Source organism: Bufo gargarizans, chromosome 1 (genome assembly GCF_014858855.1).
Source record: "Bufo gargarizans isolate SCDJY-AF-19 chromosome 1, ASM1485885v1, whole genome shotgun sequence".
Taxonomy (NCBI): domain Eukaryota; kingdom Metazoa; phylum Chordata; class Amphibia; order Anura; family Bufonidae; genus Bufo; species Bufo gargarizans.
The window spans coordinates 296,412,449-296,435,668 of record NC_058080.1 but is presented as its reverse complement, the minus strand read 5'-3'; the positions used below and the strand labels follow the sequence as shown (position 1 = coordinate 296,435,668).

Sequence of the window (23,220 nt, the reverse complement as noted above, 5' to 3'; positions counted from 1 at the left end):
TAAAGATCACTTATCACTTCACATCCGGGCCATTTGCCCCTTCCTGACCAGGCCTAATTTTGCAAATCTGACATATCTCGCTTTATGTGGTAATAACTTTGGAACGCCATTCAGAGTGTTTTCTCGTGGCACAGTGTACTTCATGATGGTCATAAATTTGAGTCAATATATTTCACCTTTTATTTATGAAAAAAAATCCCAAATTTACAAAAAAAAAATCAGTTTCTCTGCTTTTAAAACAGAAAGTGATACCTCATAAAATATTTATTACTCAACATTCCCCATATGTCTACTTTATGTTGGCATCATTTTGGAAATGTAATTTTCTTTTTTTCTGACGTTAGAAGGTTTAGAAGTTTAGAAGCAATTCTTAAAGAATTTTTAAGAAAATTGCCAAAACCCACTTTTTAAGGACCAGTTCAGGTCTGAAGTCACTTTGTGGGGCTTACATAGTGGATACCCGCATAAATGACCCCATTGTAGAAACTACACCCCTCAAGTTACTTAAAACTGATTTTACAAACTTTGTTAACCCTTTAGGCATTCCAGAAGAATTAAAGGAAAATGGAGATAAAAATTTAAAATTTCACTTTTTTGGCAGATTTTCCATTTTAATCCAAATTTTTTTTTCTTTAACACATTGAGGGTTAACAGCCAAACAAAATGTAATATTTATTACCCAGATTCTGCGGTTTACAGAAACACCCCACATGTGGTCGTAAACTGCTGTAAGGTCACACGGCAGGGCGCAGAAGAAAAGGAGCGCCACATGGTTTTTGGAAGGCAGAGTTTGCTGAACTGGTTTTTAGATGCCATGTCCCATTTGAAGCCCCCCTGATGCACCCTTACAGTAGAAACTCCCAAAAAGTGACCCCATTTTGGAAACTAGGGGATAAGGTGCCAGTTTTATTGGTACTGTTTTTGGGTACATATGATTTTTTGATCATTCATTATAACACTTTATGGGGCAAGGTGACCAAAAGAATTGGTTGTTTTAGCACGGTTTTTTATTTATTTTTACAGCGTTCACCTGAGGGGTTAGGTCATGTGACATTTTTATAGAGCAGATGGTTACGGACGTGGCGATACCCAATATGTATACTTTTTTTCTTATTTAAGTTTTACACAATAATAGCATTTTTGAAACAAATTATGTTTTAATGTGTTCATGTTCTGAGATTATACAGTGGGATGCGAAAGTTTGGGCAACCTTGTTAATCGTCATGATTTTCCTGTATAAATCGTTGGTTGTTACGATAAAAAATATCAGTTAAATATATCATATAGGAGACACACAGTGATATTTGAGAAGTGAAATGAAGTTTATTGGATTTACAGAAAGTGTTCTATAATTGTTAAAACAAAATTAGGCAGGTGCATAAATTTGGGCACTGTTGTCATTTTATTGATTCCAAAACCTTTAGAACTAATTATTGGAACTCAAATTGGCTGGGTAAGCTCAGTGACCCCTGACCTACATACACAGGTGAATCCAATTATGAGAGAGAGTATTTAAGGGGGTCAATTGTAAGTTTCCCTCCTTTTTAATTTTCTCTGAAGAGTAGCAACATGGGGGTCTCAAAACAACTCTCAAATGACCTGAAGACCAAGATTGTTCACCATCATGGTTTAGGGGAAGGATACAGAAAGCTGTCTCAGAGATTTCAGCTGTCTGTTTCCGTAGTTAGGAACATATTGAGGAAATGGAAGACCACAGGCTCAGTTCAAGTTAAGGCTCGAAGTGGCAGACCAAGAAAAATCTCGGATAGACAGAAGCGACGAATGGTGAGAACAGTCAGAGTCAACCCACAGACCAGCACCAAAGACCTACAACATCCTCTTGCTGCAGATGGAGTCACTGTGCATCGTTAAACCATTCGGCGCACTTTAAACAAGGAGATGCTGTATGCGAGAGTGATGCAGAGGAAGCCTTTTCTCCGCCCACAGCACGAAAAGTGCCGCTTGAGGTGGGCTAAAGCACATTTGGACAAGCCAGCTTCATTTTGGAATAAGGTGCTGTGGACTGATGAAACTAAAATTGAGTTATTTGGCCATAACAAGGGGCGTTATGCATGGAGGAAAAAGAACACAGCATTCCAAGAAAAACACCTGCTACCTACAGTAAAATATAGTGGTGGTTCCATCATGCTGTGTGGCCAGTGCAGGGACTGGGAATCTTGTCAAAGTTGAGGGACGCATGGATTCCACTCAATATCAGCAGATTCTGGAGACCAATGTCCAGCAATCAGTGACAAAGCTGAAGCTGCGCCGGGGCTGGATCTTTCAACAAGACAACAACCCTAAACACTGCTCAAAATCCACTAAGGCATTTATGCAGAGGAACAAGTACAACGTTCTGGAATGGCCATCTCAGTCCCCAGACCTGAATATAATTGAAAATCTGTGGTGATCTTAAAGAGAGCTGTCCATGCTCGGAAGCCATCAAACCTGAATGAACTAAAGATGTTTTGTAAAGAGGAATGGTCCAAAATACCTTCAACCAGAATCCAGACTCTCATTGGAACCTACAGGAAGCGTTTAGAGGCTGTAATTTCTGCAAAAGGAGGATCTGCTAAATATTGATTTCATTTATTTTTTGTGGTGCCCAAATTTATGCACCTGCCTAATTTTGTTAACAATTATAGCACACTTTCTGTAAATCCAATAAACTTCATTTCACTTCTCAAATATCACTGTGTGTGTCTCCTATATGATATATTTAACTGACTTTTTTTATCGTAACAACCAACGATTTATACAGGAAAATCATGATGATTAACAAGGTTGCCCAAACTTTCGCATCCCACTAATATATATATATATATATATATATATATATATATATATATATATATATATATATATATATATTATATGGTGTTTATCGGATCATGTGATATATTTATACAGCCAACTGTCACGGACGCGACAATACCAAATATGTCTCTTATTCTATTTTTAACTTTTTTTTTTTGCACATTTTGTCCCCCATAAGGTCATAAAAGACCTCTGGGGACATTTAACTTCACATCCCCCCCCCCCCCCCCCCTTATTGATTTTCTCCTGTAACTGGGGATGGCATAGTAGCCCCAGTTACAGGGGAAATACGACCCCCAGAGAGGCTGTACAGCGGTATACTGCGCTGTACAGCCTCAGTGCAGGGCTGATCGAGGTCCAATGACCGCCAGGCCAGAACAGGAAGAGCATAGCGCTTCTTGCGCTGTGTGTACAGCGATCGAGAAGGCAGGGAACTGACAGCGGACAACCCGATCTGCACGATTAGCGTGCAGCTGCGATCTCTGAATCCCGGACGTTAATAGTCAATGTGCGGACGAGAGGTGGTTAAAAACATTACATGAGTGGTCATGAGTAGGGATAAAACATTTGAAGTTGATTTGCATAAAACTTTGTTTCAGTACTGTATGGCGCGAATGCTGAACTGGTCAGGACCTGTCTCCTCCGAGGTGAGGCAGGGGACACCAATGTTTGGCGTCCCCTGCCAGTGCTGCGATTGGCTGGAACAACGCTCCAGCCAATGGCAGCGCTATAGCTGCACCGGAAAGGGCTAAACCTCCCTGCATGCAGCCATTCTAGCTAGTGACTGCATGCAGAGAGGTTCTTTGCTTTTCTGTGCTGCTTGTTGGCTTGCTGGGACTTGTGGTGCACCACCACAGTGTTTTCAACTTTTCCTGCTGAAAGAAGAAAAGGAGAACATCATGTGGAATTGCTGCACTTTTTTTTTTTTTTTTTTTTCCTTCATCTGCAGCTCTTACAGATCCCTAAAAAAAAAAGTGCAGCAATTCCACATGATGTTCTCCTTTTCTTCTTTCAGCAGGAAAAGTTGAAAACACAGTGGCACAGAGAAGCACAGAACCTCTCTGCATGCAGTCACTAGCTAGAATGGCTGCATGCAGGGAGGTTTAGCCCTTTCCGGTGCAGCTATAGCGCACCGGAAAAGAGGGGGGGGGGGGAGGGAATGTGAAGTTAAATGTCCCCCAGAGGTCTTGTATGACCTTTATGGGGGAAAAATGAAGAAAAAGAAAAATATATATATTTCTTCCCGACTCCAATCAGGAAATCAGAATAACTCCCTGGATCAACGACCCCTCTCTAGGTTTTTTTAATCAATACGTTTTTATTGAATATTTTGCTTCAAGTAAAGTTAACAAAATAGACAAGACTTACATAAAGAAAGATAATAAAGGTTCCATACAAAAATATAAGAGGGTCATTAGGTTGAGGATAGTACATGTACTGTAAGTTTTACATGGTGAGCAATGCCTCTCACAATTTACGGCCAAATCGTACTGTACACACTGCCATTGCACTTGCGCAGAAGGACTATATCAGGTAACGTGAAAGTGACTCTGCATATGGACTGGACAACCATTGCAGCCATGAGTTATGCACTGCAATTCTATGTAGACTTTTCCATTGACATGCAATCACTTTCTTTGATGCAAAGAGGATATGTGCTACCGTGCCTCTACTATCACAGGGAATGTCCACCAAACCTATACTGAGGATTGCTAGCTCTGGGGTCATTATTCCCGTAATCCCAGTTATTTCTTCTAAAACCTTCGAGACTGAGGCCCAGAAGTGGGTTAACACAGAACACTCCCACCACATATGATACGGGAGCCTATCTGACCACATCCCACATCCATGGAGAATAGTTGGGAATGACATGAGCCAGTCTATCCGGCGTTAGGCACCACCTTAATTGGGTTTTCCTATTTTTGCTCTGCATGGTTTATGCATTTAGAGCTTTTCATGGACCAGTACATGGCATCCATCCATTTACCCAGAGAGAATTCCTTTCTCATTTCTGCCTCCCACCTGGACATAAAAGGCTTTTTGCTTTCTTTGTCTAATGACATCCGACATGAATACCAAAAGGAGAGGCTGGAATGGGAACAGTTATCTGCCCTTAGTAGCTTGCCAATTGGGTCACTCACATCTGCTGTAGCATCTAAATTGAGAGAAAATTACGGATCTGTAAGTATTGATAGAAAATCGAGTTAGGTAAGTTATAGGTGGAATGCAATACCTCGAAGGATCGTAGCGTAGACTGGTCAAATAGGTTTCCAAGCGTACCAATCCTGCAGTTCAGCCATCCTGTGATATGAAGTCTAGGGATATGATACTCTATAGCAGAGATGGGGAAATGTTTCTTTTCCAGGGGTAAAGGTGCTCTGATTTTGAATAAGTGCGCCCATGCGAACATGGAGGCTTGCATTGTGCTCCGTGGCACGGGAACAAGTAGGCAGCTATCAGTGACGTAAGGGACCGCCTCCTAACATAAACCTCTTCTATACTGAGCCATTTGTAAGGTGACCACCATTCCATAGTTTGGTCCAACAGATTGGCTAAATAGTAACTGTATAGATCTGGGACCCCCAGCCCACCTTTACTAATAGGATACAATACATTATTCCTAATCCTGGGGGGGAGCTTCCCCATATGAAGCTAAGCATGTCACCTTGTAGTTGTTTGATGTACGCTCTTGGTATTTTCAGAGGTATGCACCTGAATATGTACAGAATTTTGGGAAGAATTAGCATCTTAACCGCGTTTATTTTTGCAGTCCACGAAAGCATTGCTTTACTGTACTTGGAGTAGTCAGTTTGTAATTCAGTCCTTAGTTTTTTAAGGTTTAGTGAAAGCAGATTAGACAATGAGCTAGTAAGCTCCACTCCTAAATAACGTATCGATTCGGTGGCCCAGGTGAAGGGATATCTATCACTTAATACCTGATGTAAACTTTCTGGTACATTAATAGGGAGCACATTAGTTTTGCCAACATTTAGCTTATAATAGGATAATGAGGAATACTGGTTTAGTATTTCAGTTACAGCCTGAAGTGATAGAGAGTGTCAGGATAACATCATCGGCATACAAATCAATGCAGTGTGAACATTTCCCTACTGTGACTCCAGATATTTGCGTGCAGTTCCGTATTTTTTCCGCCAATGGCTCCATTACCAATACGAATATCAGAGGTGATAATGGGCACCCCTGTCTAGTCCCATTGGTAATCGAGAAAGGAGCAGACAAAAAGCCTGAAGCTAAAACATTTGCCTTTTTGCGCAGAGTACAATCCCAGTATAGCCTGCAAGATATGCCCGTTGAACCCAAATTTCCTAAGAGTCTGATCCAGAAACCCCCAGTGCACTCTATCGAACGCTTTTTCAGCGTCTAAGGAGACAAAGATCGTGGGGGCTCTGGTCCACTCTGCAATCTGGATCCAATTTAAAATTTTCCTTGTGCCATCCCTACATTGTCTACCTGGCACAAAGCCCACTTGGTCAGGATTTATTAGGGCAGGTAGCACCTTGTTGAGGCGAGCAGCCAATATCTTAGCAAACAGCTTGAGGTCAGCGTTCAACAGGGAAATTGGCCTAAAGTTCTCAGGGGCATCAGGAGGTTTCCCCGGTTTGGGTAGAGTGACTACAGTGGCCTGCAACATTTCTGAGGGAATGTCCCCAGAAGTCAGGAATGTATTATGCAGCTTAACTAAGTGAGGGATTAGTGTAGGGTGGAATGTTTTTTATAATCTGCTGGGAATCCGTCGGGTCCTGGGGCCTTATTAGATGGGGTATTTTTTATGATAATGGAAATTTCCTCGGGAGTAATTGGCCTATTTAGAATACTCAAATCATCCGCAGAAACCTTGGAAAGTTTGAGAGTCTAAATATGCCAAAATTGCTTCTGCGGATGGCTGAACCGTATTACCATCCAATCGCAAGTTGTATAGGGAGGAATAAGGCATCAGCTATTTCCAGAGGGTGCGTAAACACTTTACTGTTGCACTTTAAACTAGCTATCCTAGCTGCAGCTGCTCTACTTTTTAATCTGCGCGCCAATAATGCCCCTGCTCTCTCCCCTGTGTGATAGAAGTTTGTCTGCATTCGCTTTAGACCTAATTCTTGACGGTATAAGAATAGTCCTGAGCGCAGCTCTGCATTCCTGTAGGAGAGCTAATGTAGAGGAGTTGTTGTTTAACTTATGTTTTTTCTCTGCATCCTGCAGTCGAGTTAGAGCATCCTGTATAGCCCTATTTCTACTTTTTCATTCTCGCCGCTAGTTGTAACAGAACCCCTCTCATATATGCTTTATGGGTAAGCCAAAGAGTGTGAATACTAGTGTCGGGAAGATCATTAAACGCCAGAAAGTCTTGTAAAGTATCTGTGATCTGCTTAACTCTTTCAGGGCATTTCAGTAGGTAAGTATTCAACCTCCATTGCGGGCATGGGAAATTGGGAAGACCATCTTCAATTACAATGCTAACTGGGGCATGATCTGACCATGTCGCTCCCCCAATGTCAGACCTTGCGACCCTATGCAGAAGGCTTTTGGAAACTAGAATGTAATTGATACAAGACTGAGATAAGTGCGCAGTAGATATAAACGTATAATCTCACTCCTCAATGTGCTGATATCTCCAGATATCGTGAAAGGTTGACTCGTATAAAGTCGCTTGTAGGTCTACTCTACAGCTCACTTGCGTGGACTTGCAATCCAATGCTGAGTTAATCGGAATATTAAAGTCTCCTCCTATTACTACCTCCCCCACTGCTATTTTCTCAACTTTGTTAAACAGCCTCCTACAGAAGGCCACCTGTCTGACATTGGGGGCGTAGACACCAAGGAATATGGTTTACCATCTAGGGTACATAATAAAATAACATATCTCCCAGCTGAGTCAGTTATACATTTCTGTAGGGAAAAGGCAACCGTAGACTTTACACCAATGAATACCCCTGCTCTCCTCTTTCTCCTTGTGTGAGAATGGTGCACTACAGGGAAGCTCCTATGTTTACATCTGAATGCATCTCTTTCCAGTAGGTGTGATTCTTGAACAAAAAGCACATCACAATTGGCTTTAAGGGCTTCTGACCAGAGCTGCGTGCTTCTATATGGAGAATTTAGCCTGCGCACATTCAAAGATAAAAATTTTAACCCCATTGTTTATACATAGGAGCTCCCTGCAATACACCACGCCGCACCTCTCTGTCCAATCCCGCCAAAATCAAGACCCAAAAAACACGTTGCATACAATGTGAGTATAGGAACCAACCAAAAAATAAAATAAAATAAAACGCATGTAGAAGGAAAGTAAAGTAAATACAGTGTGGTCATCAAGGCGTGTCAGGCCTGACCAAAAATTAACGGTTGAGAGACCAGAGAGAACAAGTCCAGTCGGGGCAGAGAACTAAAGCTCCCCGCTTCGGACTAACATCAACAAATGTGGACAGTCATCCGGCTACTCCCTGCTGGAATGAACTCTCATATCAGGCTACGTCCCATTCCGGTGGGATCTTGTCTGGACGCTGCGCGGCTTCCTTTGCCCGAAAAGAGTCCCCGCTGATGAGGCCCCATTCGGTTAGATGACGAGTCGCCACTTGAGGTGAGTTGAAGACTTGTAGACCCCCATTATACGTGACCAGCAGCTTCACTGGGAAACCCCAGCGGTATTTTATTTGTTCCTGTCTCAGTACAGCAGTGATCGGTGCGAATTCTTTGTGCTTTGTAAGCGTGGCTGCGGAGAGATCCGAGTATACCGCAATACCTGTAAAGTCCTCCGATGGGGACGGGTTCTGCCTCAGGAACGCCTCTTTAATGGTGTAAAAGTGGATCCTGGCAATAACATCGCGTGGAATGGATGGATCCAGACCTTTAGGCTTGGGCACTCTGTGGATACAATCTATGATCAAGTCCCTTTCTGTGGACTCAGACAGTGCCGCTTTAAGAAGCTGCTGCAGGAGATGCTCCAGCTCATGTGCTTCAACAGACTCTGGGATCCCACGGATTCTTACATTGTTCTGCCTGTGTCTGTCCTCCAAGTCTTGTAGCTTAGCTGTTAGTTTAGCAACATCATCTTCCATAGCCTCATGGGCATCGATAAGGGTGTTGTGGGAGGTAGCAAATTCAGCCATTTTAACCTCCAGATGCGACGTGCGGTCACCAATGCTCTGGATGTCTTTCCCGAGATCTTTCAGAAGCCCCAGCATGTCCTCCTTCATAGAGGAACGTAAAGTGTCCAGCATGGAGCGCATAACATCTGCTGTGAGCTGAGTATTTTAAAGGGATTCCCGCTCAGGCCTGCTCCTTCAGCCGGGCTATGCGTGGGTAGCAATGGCGTTCCCGCCGGAGAGGTCAGCGTGCAGGCTGGAGGTGAAGTCCCCCTTAGGCCGGACTCTGCTGGCGTCGATTTACCGAAGAATTTGGTCAATTTTGCCAGAGCGGGACGTCTCCTAACCTTCCCCATGTTTGGAGCTCCTTAAAAGGCTGTAGCTTGTAGTGATAGGATGCCGGGAATAGCTGCTGTGAGCTGCTTTTTAGATGTTTAGTCCGGAGCAGATGCGCTATGCGACCGGCGCCATCAGCGAGCAGGCCACGCCACACCCCCCACGACCCCTCTCTAGTAGCTATATCCTGTAATATTATTACACTCCAGAAATACATCCAGGCCCTTCTTGAATTCCTTTATTGTACTCACCATCACCACCTCCTCAGGCAGAGTGTTCCTGCTCTTACCGTAAAGAATCCTCTTCTATGTTTGTGTACAAACCTTCTTTCCTCCAGACGCAGAGGATGTCCCCTCGTCACAGTCCTGGGGATAAATAGATGATGGGATAGATCTCTGTACTGCCTCCTGATATATTTATACATAGTAATTAGATCTCCCCTCATCATCATTTTTCTAAAGTGAATAACCCTAATTTTGATCATCTTTCAGGGTACTGTAGTTGCCCCATTCTAGTTATTACTTTAGTTGCTCTCCTCTTAACCCTCTCCAGCTCTATGTCTGCCTTGTTCACAGGAGCCCAGAACTGTACACAGTACTCCGTGTGTGGTCTGACCTAGCGATTTGTAAAGTGGTAGGACTATGTTCTCATTACGGGCATCTATGCCCCTTTTGATGCAACCCATTATCCTATTGGCCTTGGCAGCAGCTGCCTGACACTGGTTTTTACAGCTTAGTTTGCTGTTTATTAAAATTACTACTTTTTTCCATTTCAGTGTTACCCAGTGTTTTACCATTTAGTATGTACGGGTGATTTGCATTATTCCTTCCCATGTGTATAACCTTACATTATTAGTAAGTGCAGCAGAGATGATTGAGTTTTGGGGACTCGTGCTGCATATGGGCGTTGTAAAGAAGCCAAACGTCAGACAATATTGGAGTTTAGACATTTTCTACAAGACTCCAATTTACAGTAAGACCATGACCCAGAAGCAATTGGAGTCAATTCGGAAATTCCTACACTACGACAGTGCACAGTGCCCACCCCAAAACGACCCGACATTTGACAGTCTGTTCAAGGTTAGGCCTGTCATTGACCACTTTAACACCAGGTTTGCTGAGGTGTACAATTATATCCACATAATCCACTCAGTTGTATTAGTCTTATTCAAAAGGTTATTCGTGAGGTATAAATAGTACTCGCTCTTTGGAAGCTTTGCTTGTATTTTTTTGTCCTTTTATTCATATAAACAAATCGCTATAATGCATAGTAATCCTGAGAGCGCTGAACTGATTGCTACCTTATGCATGATTAAGGGGGCGTGACCCCCGAAACGTCACGCAGCATGGGGTAGCAATCAGTTTAGCACTCTCAGGATCACTATGCATTATAGCGATATATTTATATGAATAAAGGGACTGAAAAATCCAAGCAAAGCTTCAAAAGAGTGAGTATTATTTATACCTCACGAATAACCTTTTCAATTATGTGGATATAATTGTGGAGCCTGAGTGAGGTTCCTAATCAGGTCGTGGTATACTACAGGTGGACCAACAGTTGATGATTGAATTGCTGAGGTCTACAGCCCAGATAAAAATGTCTGTGTAGATGAGTCCCTATTACTTTTCAAAGGGAGAATTAGATTCCGCCAGTACCTGCCTAGCAAACGGGCAAAGTATGGCATAAAAATATACAAACTTTGTGAGAGTAGCTCTGGGTACACCCACAAGTTCCGCATTTACGAAGGGAAAGATTCCTGGAGAGAACCTCCAGAATGCCCCCCCATTCTAGGAGTTAGTGGGAAGATCGTGTGGAACTTACTGCACCCACTGCTGGATAAAGGTTACCACCTCTGTGTGGATAACTACTATACCAGCATACCCCTATTCATGTCCCTAACTGCCAGAGGTACTGTGGCTTGCGGCACAGTGCGCAAAAATCAGAGAGGCCTCCCTAGATCCTTGGTAGGGCAACCACTGACAATGAGTGAAAGCAGAGCTCTCCTCCATGAGAACATGCTGGTGGTTAACTACAAGGAAAAGAGGGACGTCCTTTTACTGACAACCTTTCACACTAACACCAGCTCCCCTGCTCCTGTACGAGGTACCACAACCACTACCCCCAAACCAGTTTGTATCCTGGACTACAACAGGCACATGGGAGGGGTGGATCTTTCAGATTAACTCCTGAAGCACTACAGTGCTACACGAAAAACATATGGTACAAAAAGCTGGCCATATACATTGTGCAGATGGCAATGTGCAATGCGTACGTGCTATTTTAATCTGCAGGCCACACAGGAACTTTCCTTCAGTTCCAAGAGGTGGTTATCAAGGCCCTAATTTTTCAAAGCCAGGTCGGGGAGGGTCCCAGTACTTCAGGGAGTCATGGTGCCTGTGTTGTACCAGGACAACATTTTCCAGGTCAAGTCCCTCAGACAGCAAAGAAGGGAAGGACCCAAAAAGGTGCATCATGGTGTGTTGCAAAAGGGGGATAAGGAAAGACACCATTTACCACTGTGAAACCTGCCCTGAAAAAGCTGGCCTGTGCATGCAGGAATGTTTTAGAATCTACCACTCTTCCATGGAGTAATAATTTAATTTCATCCTTGATGTACCCTTTAATTTTACCACCTTATATCTCACTCTGATTTCGTCCGCATAGCTTACAAATCCACTTTTCACCAACCACTACATATTTATTTTTGTGAAACACCTGTTAGGTCAAAAGTATCCTTTCCACCACTTAAATAAAATGTTCGTACGGGGGTGCTCTTTCCAATATGGGGTCACTTATTGGGGTTTTTAATTTCTGGGGACCTCAGGAATTTTTTAACATGTGACATGGCAGCTTAAATCCATGTCTGTTTATTCAAGCCTGCAAAAAACATATTTTGCACTTTACCTCTAGAGCCCTTCTGTGCGCCCATACAGCAGGCTACAAGCACATATTGGGTGTTTCCCGAATGGGGAGAAAATGGGAAACGCATACTGGGGTGCATTATCTCCTTTAACCCATTGTGAAAGTAAAAAATTGGGGTCTGCTAGTAATTTTTTATTTTCACAAATGTGTGCTTTGAAATCCTTTTAACAAGTTTCTGCCTTCTGTGAGACACCTTAAAATGTTCATACGGGGGTGCTTTTTCCAACATGGGGTCATTTCTTGGGGTTTTTAATTTCTGGGGACCTTGGGAATCTTCTAAATGTGACATGGCACCTAAAATCAATGTCTGCCAATTCAGGTCAGCAAAATCCATATTTTGCTGTTTGGCTCTAGAGCCCTGCTGTGCGCCCATACATAATTTTTTGAGCACATATCGGGTGTTGGTGTATGCGGGGGGAAATGGGGAACAAAATGTGGGGTGCATTTTGTCCTGTTACCCTTTGGGAAAGTGAAAAATGTGGGTGTAAAGCAACTTTTTTGTGAAGGAAAATGCAATTTTTCATTTTCACTGCCAAGTGTTTCCTAATTCTATGAAAGACCTTTGAAAGATTCCTTGAGGGATGTAGTTTCCAAAATGGGGTCACGTTTTGGGGGTTTCTACTGTAGGGCCACCTCCGGGTGTCTTCATATGCGACATAGCTCCCAATTACCATTCCAGCTAAATCCGCTCTCCAAAAGCCATATGGTGCTCCTTCCACTCTGAAGCCTGCTATGCGCCCATACTTTTTTTTTTTTATATATATATTTTTGTTTTAGCATATATGTGGTGTTTTTGTAAACTCCAGATTCAGGGTAATAGATTTTGAGTTTTGTTTGACTATTAACCCTTGGTGTGTTGCAGAAAAAATAGATTAAAATTTAAAATCTGCTAAAAGAAGTGAAATTTTTAAATTTCATTCCCATTTTCCTTTCATTCTCGTGGGGGCACCTAAAGGGTTAACAAAGTTTGTAAAATCAGTTTTGAATAGCTTGAGGGGTGTCGTTTCTAAAATGGGGTGATATAGGCCCCTTGCAGATGAGCGTTCCTCCCGGCCTGACCTCCCAGCACTGACGGGGGTCACATAGCGTTATATTGATTTATGATGCTATGTAACCCTTACAGTTCTGGAATGTACTGGCATAATGCTGCCAGTGTTATCCAATACATTCCAGAACTGTAAGCATTACATAGAATCATAAATCAATATAATGCTATGTGAATCCAGTCAGTGCTGGGAGGTCAGGCCGGGTTCTGCGTTGCGGACTCGCTGAGGGAGGAACGCTCGTCTGCAAGTGGGCCTTATGGGGGGTTTCTATTATGTAAGCCCCACAAAGTGACTTCATAACTGAACTGGTCTTTAAAAAATTGGGTTTTGGAAATTTTCTGAAAGATTTTAAGATTTGCTTCTAAGCCTTCTAACTTCCCCAAAAATAAAAATGTTATTTTCAAAATGTTCCAAACATGTAGTAGACATATGGGGAATGTAAAGTAATAACTATTTTTGGAGGTATTACTGTCTATTATAAAAGTAGAAAATTGAAATTTGCTAATTTCTCCAGATTTTTTTTTTGTAATTTTATTTTTTATGAATAAAAATAAAATATTTTGACTCAAACTTACCACTGTCATGAAGTACAATATGTGATGAGAAAACAGCCTCAGAATGGCTTTGATAAGTAAACGTGTTTTTAAAGTTATCGCCACATAAAGTGGCTTGTCAGATTTGCTAAAAATTGCCTGGTCCTGAAGGTGAAAAATGGCAGGGTCCTAAAGGGGGTTAAAGTGCCTAGTGCAATCATAGAAGAAATTCTAATTCACAATAGAAAGCAATAGTGCAGTTGAAATAATACCAACCACACAGCAGCTCCCAGCCCCAACATGTGTTTCGCCTGTGCTTCGTCATGGTTGGACTTCAGAACTCCAAACCAGAACTAAAGTCAGTAAGGATTACACCACTGATATTCAGTTGTATACTGATTAATGTACTACAGTGTGCAGTTAGCAGAAAAGGGATCAAGAAGGTAGAAAATGGTGTCTGGAGGAAGAGGAATGCTCATATGGAACGCATGATGTTTTCTTGAATAAAGTCTAATTATGAACTACCGTATTTTTCGCCGTATAAGACGCACTTTTTCTCCCCCCAAAATGGGGGAAAAAATGCAGCTGCGTCTTATACGGCGAATGCTGTCAGTGTTACATCGCAAGAGCAAGCGGGGACTCGGGGAGGGACTGGGGGGCTGGCAATAGCGGCGGGGCGGTGCAGTCACTGTACTATAGCCCCGCCGCTCCGGTATACTAATATAATATGTCTTATTCAATTAATAGTTATTAAATATGCCCCTTTATTCCTAATAGTACCTTAAATCCTAAGCGCTTCAGTACAATGCAGGGCGGGCGGCAGCGTAACTCCCTTGATGTCACGTGCCTGCGCCGCCTACTTTATGAATGAAGCAGGCGGCGCAGGCAAGTGACGTCAGTGAGTGACGCGCCGGCCGCCTGGCCTGCCTGCCGGCATTGTACTGAAGCGCTTAGGATTTAAGGTACTATTAGGAATAAAGGGGCATATTTAATAACTATTAATTGAATAAGACATATTATATTAGTATACTGGAGCGGCGGGGGATCTGTGGATGGCATAGTTATGGGCTGGGAGGGTCTGTGGATGACACATGTATAACAGTGCCATCCACAGATCCCCCCCCCCCCCCCCCGTAACAGTGCCATCCACAGATTCCCCCCCCCCCCCCCGTAACAGTGCCATCCACAGATCCCCCCCCTGTAACAGTGCCATCCACAGATCCCCCCCCCCCCGTAACAGTGCCAGCCACAGATCTCCCCCCCCCCCCTGTAACAGTGCAAGCCACAGATCCCCCCCATAAGTGTCCGTCATCCACAGATCCCCCCCCCCCATAACAGTGTCCGTCATCCACAGATCCCCCCCCATAACAGTGTCCGTCATCCACAGATCCCCCCCCCCATAACAGTGTCCGTCATCCACAGATCCCCCCCCCCATAACAGTGTCCGTCATCCACAGATCCCCCCCCCCCCCCCATAACAGTGTCCGTCATCCACAGATCCCCCCCCCCATAACAGTGTCCGTCATCCACAGATCCCCCCCCCCCCATAACAGTGTCCGTCATCCACAGATCCCCCCCCCATAACAGTGTCCGTCATCCACAGATCCCCCCCCCCATAACAGTGTCCGTCATCCACAGATCCCCCCCCATAACAGTGTCCGTCATCCACAGATCCCCCCCCATAACAGTGTCCGTCATCCACAGATCCCCCCCCATAACAGTGTCCGTCATCCACAGATCCCCCCCCATAACAGTGTCCGTCATCCACAGATCCCCCCCCCATAACAGTGTCCGTCATCCACAGATCCCCCCCCATAACAGTGTCCGTCATCCACAGATCCCCCCCCATAACAGTGTCAGTCATCCACAGATCCCCAGTAATAGTGCCATCCACAGACCACCATTAGTTCCAAACCCACCAAACACACAGCACACCTTTTGGTTAAAAAAAATTTTTTTCTTATTTTCCTCCCCAAAAACCTAGGTGCGTCTTATACGGCGAAACATACGGTAATTACATTTGAGTGGATTTTCTGATGTTATTTTGGTAGTACAAAAAGGAAAAATGTAATCTTTACAGTATTTTTTATATATATATATATATATATATATATAATATCTAGCAATGCTTCATTTGTAATGCCCTACTTGTTGCATGTCAATACTTTTTGTGGGATAAACCCTTTAAATGAACACACAACACACCAAACTGTACACCTTAGGCACACAACGTTGCTATCTGCAGTTTTTTTTTTTTTTTTTTGTGGATCGCATAATGATCCATTCATTTCTATGGAGCCATGCACACATCTATATTTTACGTGGATCCGTGTGGCAGTTCTGCAAATAATACATGTCCTGTTCTTTCTATTGATGCGGAGTGCACACAGAACGCATCTATATTTTGCGGACTGAAATACGGAGACGGGTGTGTGCTTCAGGCCTTTATTTAGACTTTTACTTGATTGTTGTATCCGTACATAAACCTGTCTGTAATAATTATAATTAAGATAATTTATTTTGCTCTAAATGAATGTATATGTGCAATGTGCATAGTCTATGTATCTCTCTGTATTATAACACAATATACCATTTACTTCTAGCTGTGTGAGATGCTGGCAAAGGAGAAGGACACTATTAGGAAAGAATACTGGCGGTACATTGGCCGGTCTCTACAGGCAAAATATGGCGCAAATCAGTCCCAGAAGGAAGAGTGTAATTCTGTGGAGAATGACATACAGTAAAAAGAATTGGGTTATTTAAGATATTTTCCTATTTTTACAAGTGCATAAAATGTAGGCGGCCATGATTAATCTTATTAATTCTCTTATATGACCCCGTAACCTTATTTAAAAGGCTGACCAAGTTCCATTTAAGCAGCACTTTGAAGAATAACCATTAGCTTTGCAGTGCACTGTGGCTTCAAGCTTTTCTATACAAGACATCGTTCTTCCTTATAAAAGTTGTTACATAAAAGCTTGTACTGGTGTTTAGTAGTCTTAACGGTGAGCACGTGCATACAAATTACAGGTATTTAATACGAAGGGTGAAATTACAAAAGAGGCACCGGAAGGGCTCTTAAAATGTGTCTGTCGCCTCCCTGATTCGCTATGGCTAGTTTCACACTTGCAGCAGACATCCAACAGGCACTCCCTGATCTCCCATTATAGTAAATGGGGCTGGACGGAGCCATACAAGCTTCCAGCAGCGCAGGAATGCAGAGAAATCTTGCAGGTTGTTTCCCGCAGGTACAGCCTAGTGTGAAACGGGCCTACAGTATAAGGCCCCATGCACACGGCCGTGTGCGGGCCGTGGAACCGCGGCCTGGATCCCTCCTGAGAGCAGGATCGCACGGCGTCACTGGTTGCTATGACGCCGTGCGCTCCCTGCTGCTGGCACAGTACAGTAATACACTGGTATAGATCATACCAGTGTATTACTGTATTGCGGCGGCAGCAGGGAGCGCACGGCGTCATAGCAACCAGTGACGCCGTGCGCTCCTGCTCTCAGGAGGGATCCAGGCCGCGGTTCCACGGCCGTGTGCATGGGGCCTAAGGCAACATGCACACGAACGTTGTTTGTTTCCGTGTCTGTTCCGTTTTTTTTGCGGGTAGGATGCGGACCAGTTAATGTCAATGGGTCCTCAAAAGATGCAGACAGCACACTGTGTGCTGTCGGCATCAGTATGTCCATTCTGTAGCCCCGCTAAAAAAAATAGAACATGTCCTTTTTAGGCGTTGTTACAATGGATCCGCAAACAAAAAAAAACAGCTGGCATACCGATGCAATTTGCAGACCGCAAAACACATACGGTCGTGTACATGTAGCCTAAGAAGTAGAACTACATGAATAGTTCTGGGATTGCTAATTTTTGTGTTCATATAACCCACCCCACCTGTTCCCCTGCTGTGTGCCCTTAGAGCAATGCTGGAAGAGCTCACACACCAGAGGTCCTCCCCATCATGTGCATGCAGTTCAGGTCTTCTCAATGTATCACTGTGGCGCATAGATGTCAAACTCATGGCCCTCCAGATGTTGCAAAACTACAACTCCCATCATTCCCTGATAGCTGTAGTATGCCCAGGCATGATGGGGGTTGTAGTTTTGCAACAGCTGGAGGGCCACGAGTTTGACATCCCTGCTGTGGCGGGTGCACAGCAGAAGAATTCAAAGAGGGGTATAAACCTAAAAATTAGCAATCCCGTTTCAGCAGGAGCGCTAATATTCATGTAGTACTACTACTGACAGCGCTCCAGGGATGTAATAACTGTGGACCCCAGTAATAGGGTCCAGCGTTCTTACTGGTCACCTTTGTCATGGGAACACTGTGACTCCTAATCCAGTGTCCCTTACCCTAACTATCCGGGTATTAGTGATGATGTGGATTATAATTAATAACAATTAAGAACCACCCCATTTCTAGAAAACTCCAGATAACTTTCACAACTGGATTTTTCATCTGTAAAAACTAAACTTTATTGTAGCCTTTTTTTTCTTATTGGAATAAACTAAAAGTGAAACACGATGCACTGTATGTATGTATTTTTTTTTACTGTATTCTCTAGTTTCACCTGAGACCAAATTAGAACAGAACGCGTTTGTCTTGTATGAAGCATCTACACATAATTGTACATATCTAATGTAATGGAGCATAGAGGGGTTGGCCACCATATCAGTACTTTACACAACATTGTTGGAGGCAGGGTAAAAAAGATTCCAAATATACTTTATTTAAAAAATCTGTCTGGTAATCTTTTTATAGTAAGCTGAGCCCCGCTGTGCCGTGCAGCCAGTTCGTCCATGGCTGCAGGCGACATGGAGGAAGCTAGTCTATGCCTGTAGTGTAACTGCACATGCGCTGCTTTTCCTAATCTGCCTAAGAGCAGCGCATGTCCTGTCTGCCCCTGCCCCTGGCGCGCTCCCTGTTCCGTCTCTGACAGGAATCCGCTGCTTGTTCTGTCAGTACAAACTGCTTATTCCTGTCAGAGTTGGGAGCGGGGAGCCTAGTAAGAGCGCGTCTGGTGTCCTGGCTGTATTTCACAAACATCAGAGCAATGGGAGCGCACGGCATCTCTGTACACACTGATGCCGTGCGCTCCAGAGCACCAGCACTGAAAGGGTGTCCAGCAGTAAAATAACCCGCACTTCATCCAGCAGCAGACAATACCTGCCCCTACAGGGTGCTCCTCTTGCCTGCGTGCTTTCTGTAAATGGGAGCGCAGGGCATCAGTGTGTACAGAGATAGGGTGCTCTCCCATTCACAGATAGCAGGCAAGAGGAGCTCCCTGTAGGGGGGAGGGGATGCAGGCCTAATCTGAGCAAAGTACAGTAAAGTACATTTTTCAGCAGTAAGAAGATTAACTTGTTGTGTATAGCTGGAGGGCACACAAAATATCTGGGGCAATGTAGACTGAACAAGAAATATTTATTAATATATATAAAACCTATTTATAGCAATCCGTACCATAAGGGATACATATTAACCACTTAAGGACCACAGGTTTATACCCCCCTAGTGACCAGGCCCTTTTTTACAAATCGGCACTCCACAACTTTAACGGTTTATTGCTCGGTCATGCAACTTACCACCCAAATGAATTTTACCTCCTTTTCTTCTCACTAATAGAGCTTTTATTTGGTGGTATTTCATTGCTGCTGACATTTTTACTTTTTTTGTTATTAATCGAAATTTAATGAAATTTTTGCCAAAAAATGAAATTTTTCACTTTCAGTTGTAAATTTTATTTTTTTTTAAAACGACATCCATATATAAATTTTTCTCTAAATTTATTGTTCTACATGTCTTTGATTAAAAAAAATAAAAAAAAATGTTTGGGTAAAAGTTATAGCGTTTACAAACTATGGTACAAAAATGTGACTTTCCGCTTTTTGAAGCAGCTCTGACTTTCTGAGCACCTGTCATGTTTCCTGAGGTTCTACAATGCCCAGACAGTAGAAAACCCCCACAAATGACCCCATTTCGGAAAGTAGACACCCTAAGGTATTCGCTGATGGGCATAGTGAGTTCATAGAACTTTTTATTTTTTGTCACAAGTTAGCGGAAAATGATGATCATTGTTAATGCTCCGTGCTTCTGCTGTCCGCATTGGGTCTTGGCTGTCATTCATGCAGCGGATGTCACGCACGGCGTCCGCTCGTGTGAAACAGCCCTTGGGCCTCTTTCAGACGGGCGTTGCGGGAACATGCGCGATTTTTCCGCGCAAGTGCAAAACATTGTAATGCGTTTTGCACTCGCGTGAGAAAAATCGGCATGTTTGGTACCAAAACCCGCTCATGTGAACAGCCCCATAGAAATTAATGGGTCGGGATTCAGTGCGGGTGCAAATGCGTTCAACTCGCGCATCACGTCCACGCGGAATACTCGCCCGTGTGAAACGGGCCTTATGGTATGGATCGCTGATTTTTAATTATATATATTTTGTGTGCCCTCCATCTATACACAACAATTTAATCTTCTTGCTACAACCTGGAGTGGGTTGTGGAGTGAGCACCTATATATATCCACTCACCAAGTGTAGCCACTACTACCTTTTAATATATTTTTCAGTAGTAAAATGGAATATATAGGTGTATATACGTGTGTGTATATTTATTTATATATAATATATATATAATTGCCATGTCCGTAACAACCTGCTGTATAAAAATATAACCTGAGCAACCCCCTCAGGTAAACAGCAAGAAAAAAAAAAAAATCTATAAAAACTGTTACAAACATTTTTTTTGTCACCTTACATCACAAAAAGTATAATACCAAGCGATCAAAAAATCATATGTACCCAAAAATGAAACCAATAAAAACATTAACTCTTCCCGCAGAAAATCAGCCCATGCCCAAGATGAGTGGCAAAAAAAAAAAAAAGTATAGCTTACAGAAAAAAAAAACACTTTGTTTTGTTTGGCCAGGGATGTCATGTGACCACTCCTCTGAAGATGCCTGCTGTGATGCATGCTGGGAATTTTACTTTCACTTTGAAGCTGCTCCACCCACACAGCCTCTCATCAGTGGGAGAATTGTACAAATACCTTGTGGCTTTAGTTATTATCTGGGGCCATTTATTTCTTTTTATGTGTATGGTGGCCAACCCCTTTAAGCAGGGTGCTGGCCTAAAGAGACTTTTATTGGCAAAGCCCCATGAGAAAATAATATGCAAAGAGGTATTTCCCAGGGAAGGAGCACAATCTCGCTATCGCTACATTTTGTAAGTGGATCCCTATAAGTCAAACTTTTTAACTAAGCTCTGACCCGTAGGTAGTTATAAAAACAATATGGTTCTCCTTCCCTGGGAGATACCTCTTTGGATATTATTTTTCCATGGAGCATTGCCACCCTGCCTAAGCTGTATCCAAGGCATCATATGCAGCCAGCCAGAATCATACTCCATACTGACGAGGGGCAAGCACCTCGAAACAGCTGTCTGTGCTACTTGCCCTCATGTCCCAAGGCTTGTTAAAAAGATGGCAATAGCAAGATGTCTTGGGGACAGTGGTTTGAGGTGAAAATTAGGCATGAGCGGACCCGTGGATGTTCGGGTTCGGACGAACTCTCCTATTACAGTAAGTCGGATGCAAATGTGGAGTTTGTAGCCCCCAAAAATGGCTTTAAGTCACCAACACAATTAACAGACTGATTAACTCTCCTATAACAGTAGGACGGATGCAAATGCAGAGTTTTGAACCCCCAAAATGGCTTTAGGTCACCCACAAAATTAACAGCCCAATTAAGTATTGTATTTCTGTGTCATTGGTGCAACAGAGTTGTATTGAACCCACAAAAATGCCTATAGGTCACCCATAGAGTTATCAGCGACATTAAAGCCTAACACTGTCCCTCACTGCAGCAGCGTCCTGTCCCTACACTAGTCAGAGCAATGGCGGTGCAACACGCGATCCAGCATTTATACATGCAGGGTCACATGGTGTGCCGTCCAATCAAAGCCATGCCAATAATAGACAAGATTGTGATGGCTTCCAAGTGCCCACAGCTTAAAAGCTTGTTGATTGCATGCGCTGCAGCCTCAAATCTGAACACCAAACAGACTTTCGCGCCAATATCGGTTTTCGGGTGACCGGACACAGTAATGTTCGGTATGAACCCGAACGTTACCGTCCAGGTTCGCTCATCCCTAGACAATACATTGTGTATGACAAACAAAGTAAGAGTCTCATTTATGACGCCTTTCCGCCTCCACAGAGGTACGAGACAGGGGTGCCCTCTATCCCGCTCCTCTTTAACGTGGCTTTAGAACCATTGGTTAGATTCCTGATACATTCAGATTTATATCAGGGGATCAAGGTGGGACACAGAGAGACTAAACTTACTTGTTTTGCGGATGACATTCTGCTCTTTCTTAATTCCCCAGACACAGATTTACGAAATGTCTTAGATTCTTTAACCTACTTTGGAGATATGACAGGGCATTAACGTGAGTAAAAGCCAATTGCTACACTTAAGAGGCTATACCAGAGACCGTTGCTCACCGATTATACTGCAAGAGGTTGAGGTAGTCCCTCAGTATCTGACATATCTTGGCATTAAAATAGGTAGAAGTCCATCATCTCTCTACAAATTAAACTATGACCCACTAATCAAAAAGATAGAGGAGGAACTTGACAAGTGGATACATCTACCGCTGTCTTTATTCGGAAGAACCCATCTACTGAAGATGGTAACCTTTGCCAGATTACTCTATCCCATGCAAACTATCCCTCTCCTGCTGAAACATATAGATGTTAATAGGATTCAAAGAGCTTTCTCGCTTTTTCTGTGGCGAGGTAAGAGGCCGAGGATTGCGTACGCAAAACTGTGTCTACTGAAATGGTAAGGGGGTTTACAGATGCCTAATGTTAGGAATTATAATTTAGCCTCCCTATGGAGGCATATCAAAGATTGGCTGAAAGGTTCCTCCAATTTCTCAAATACTCCTCTGGAGAGGGAATTAGCTGCTCCATGGGATCTTGGAGCCATCCTACACACTAGACTCAGACATCCCCTCTATTCTGAGAAAATATACATTACTAAAAGATACTTTGGCAGTGTGGAAAGGGGTTCGTAAACTATTTAGATTGCCGATGTATCTCTCGCCATACATGCCGTTATGGACCCTCCCTGCTTTCCCAGCAGGGAGACAGTCTGTGATGTTTACAACATGGAAGGAGAAGGGGATAACCTTGAAGCAGCTACTTCATCCTACAGGCAATGGGCTCCTGTCATGGCAGGCTCTCCAGTCGCAGTTCCAGTTGCCTCCCTTGCATTTTCTCCCCTATAATCAGATCAGATCATTTTGTAGATCTCAGTCAGTAAACAGGGGAGATCAGGAAAGTAGAATTTGGTTTGATGCCTTAGTGGGAAACCAAACTTGCTCTCTATCAGACCTATACCGGAAAATTCAGATAAATTACTCAATTCCTCTGGAAGTTAAAGTTTTCCAGAAATGGGAAATTGAG

General features: G+C 43.3%; 1 protein-coding gene across 1 annotated transcript in view; it reads left to right on the top strand.

The window, feature by feature from the left end:
• FNTA (farnesyltransferase, CAAX box, alpha) overlaps positions 1-17,128 on the top strand; it is a 50,563-nt gene extending 33,435 nt beyond the window's left edge. The window contains exon 9 of the mRNA XM_044279126.1: positions 16,356-17,128. Within this exon, the coding sequence (XP_044135061.1) occupies positions 16,356-16,496 (141 nt within the window). The 3' untranslated portion in view covers positions 16,497-17,128. The remainder of the gene's footprint in view (positions 1-16,355) is intronic.
• Positions 17,129-23,220: the final 6,092 nt, after the last annotated feature.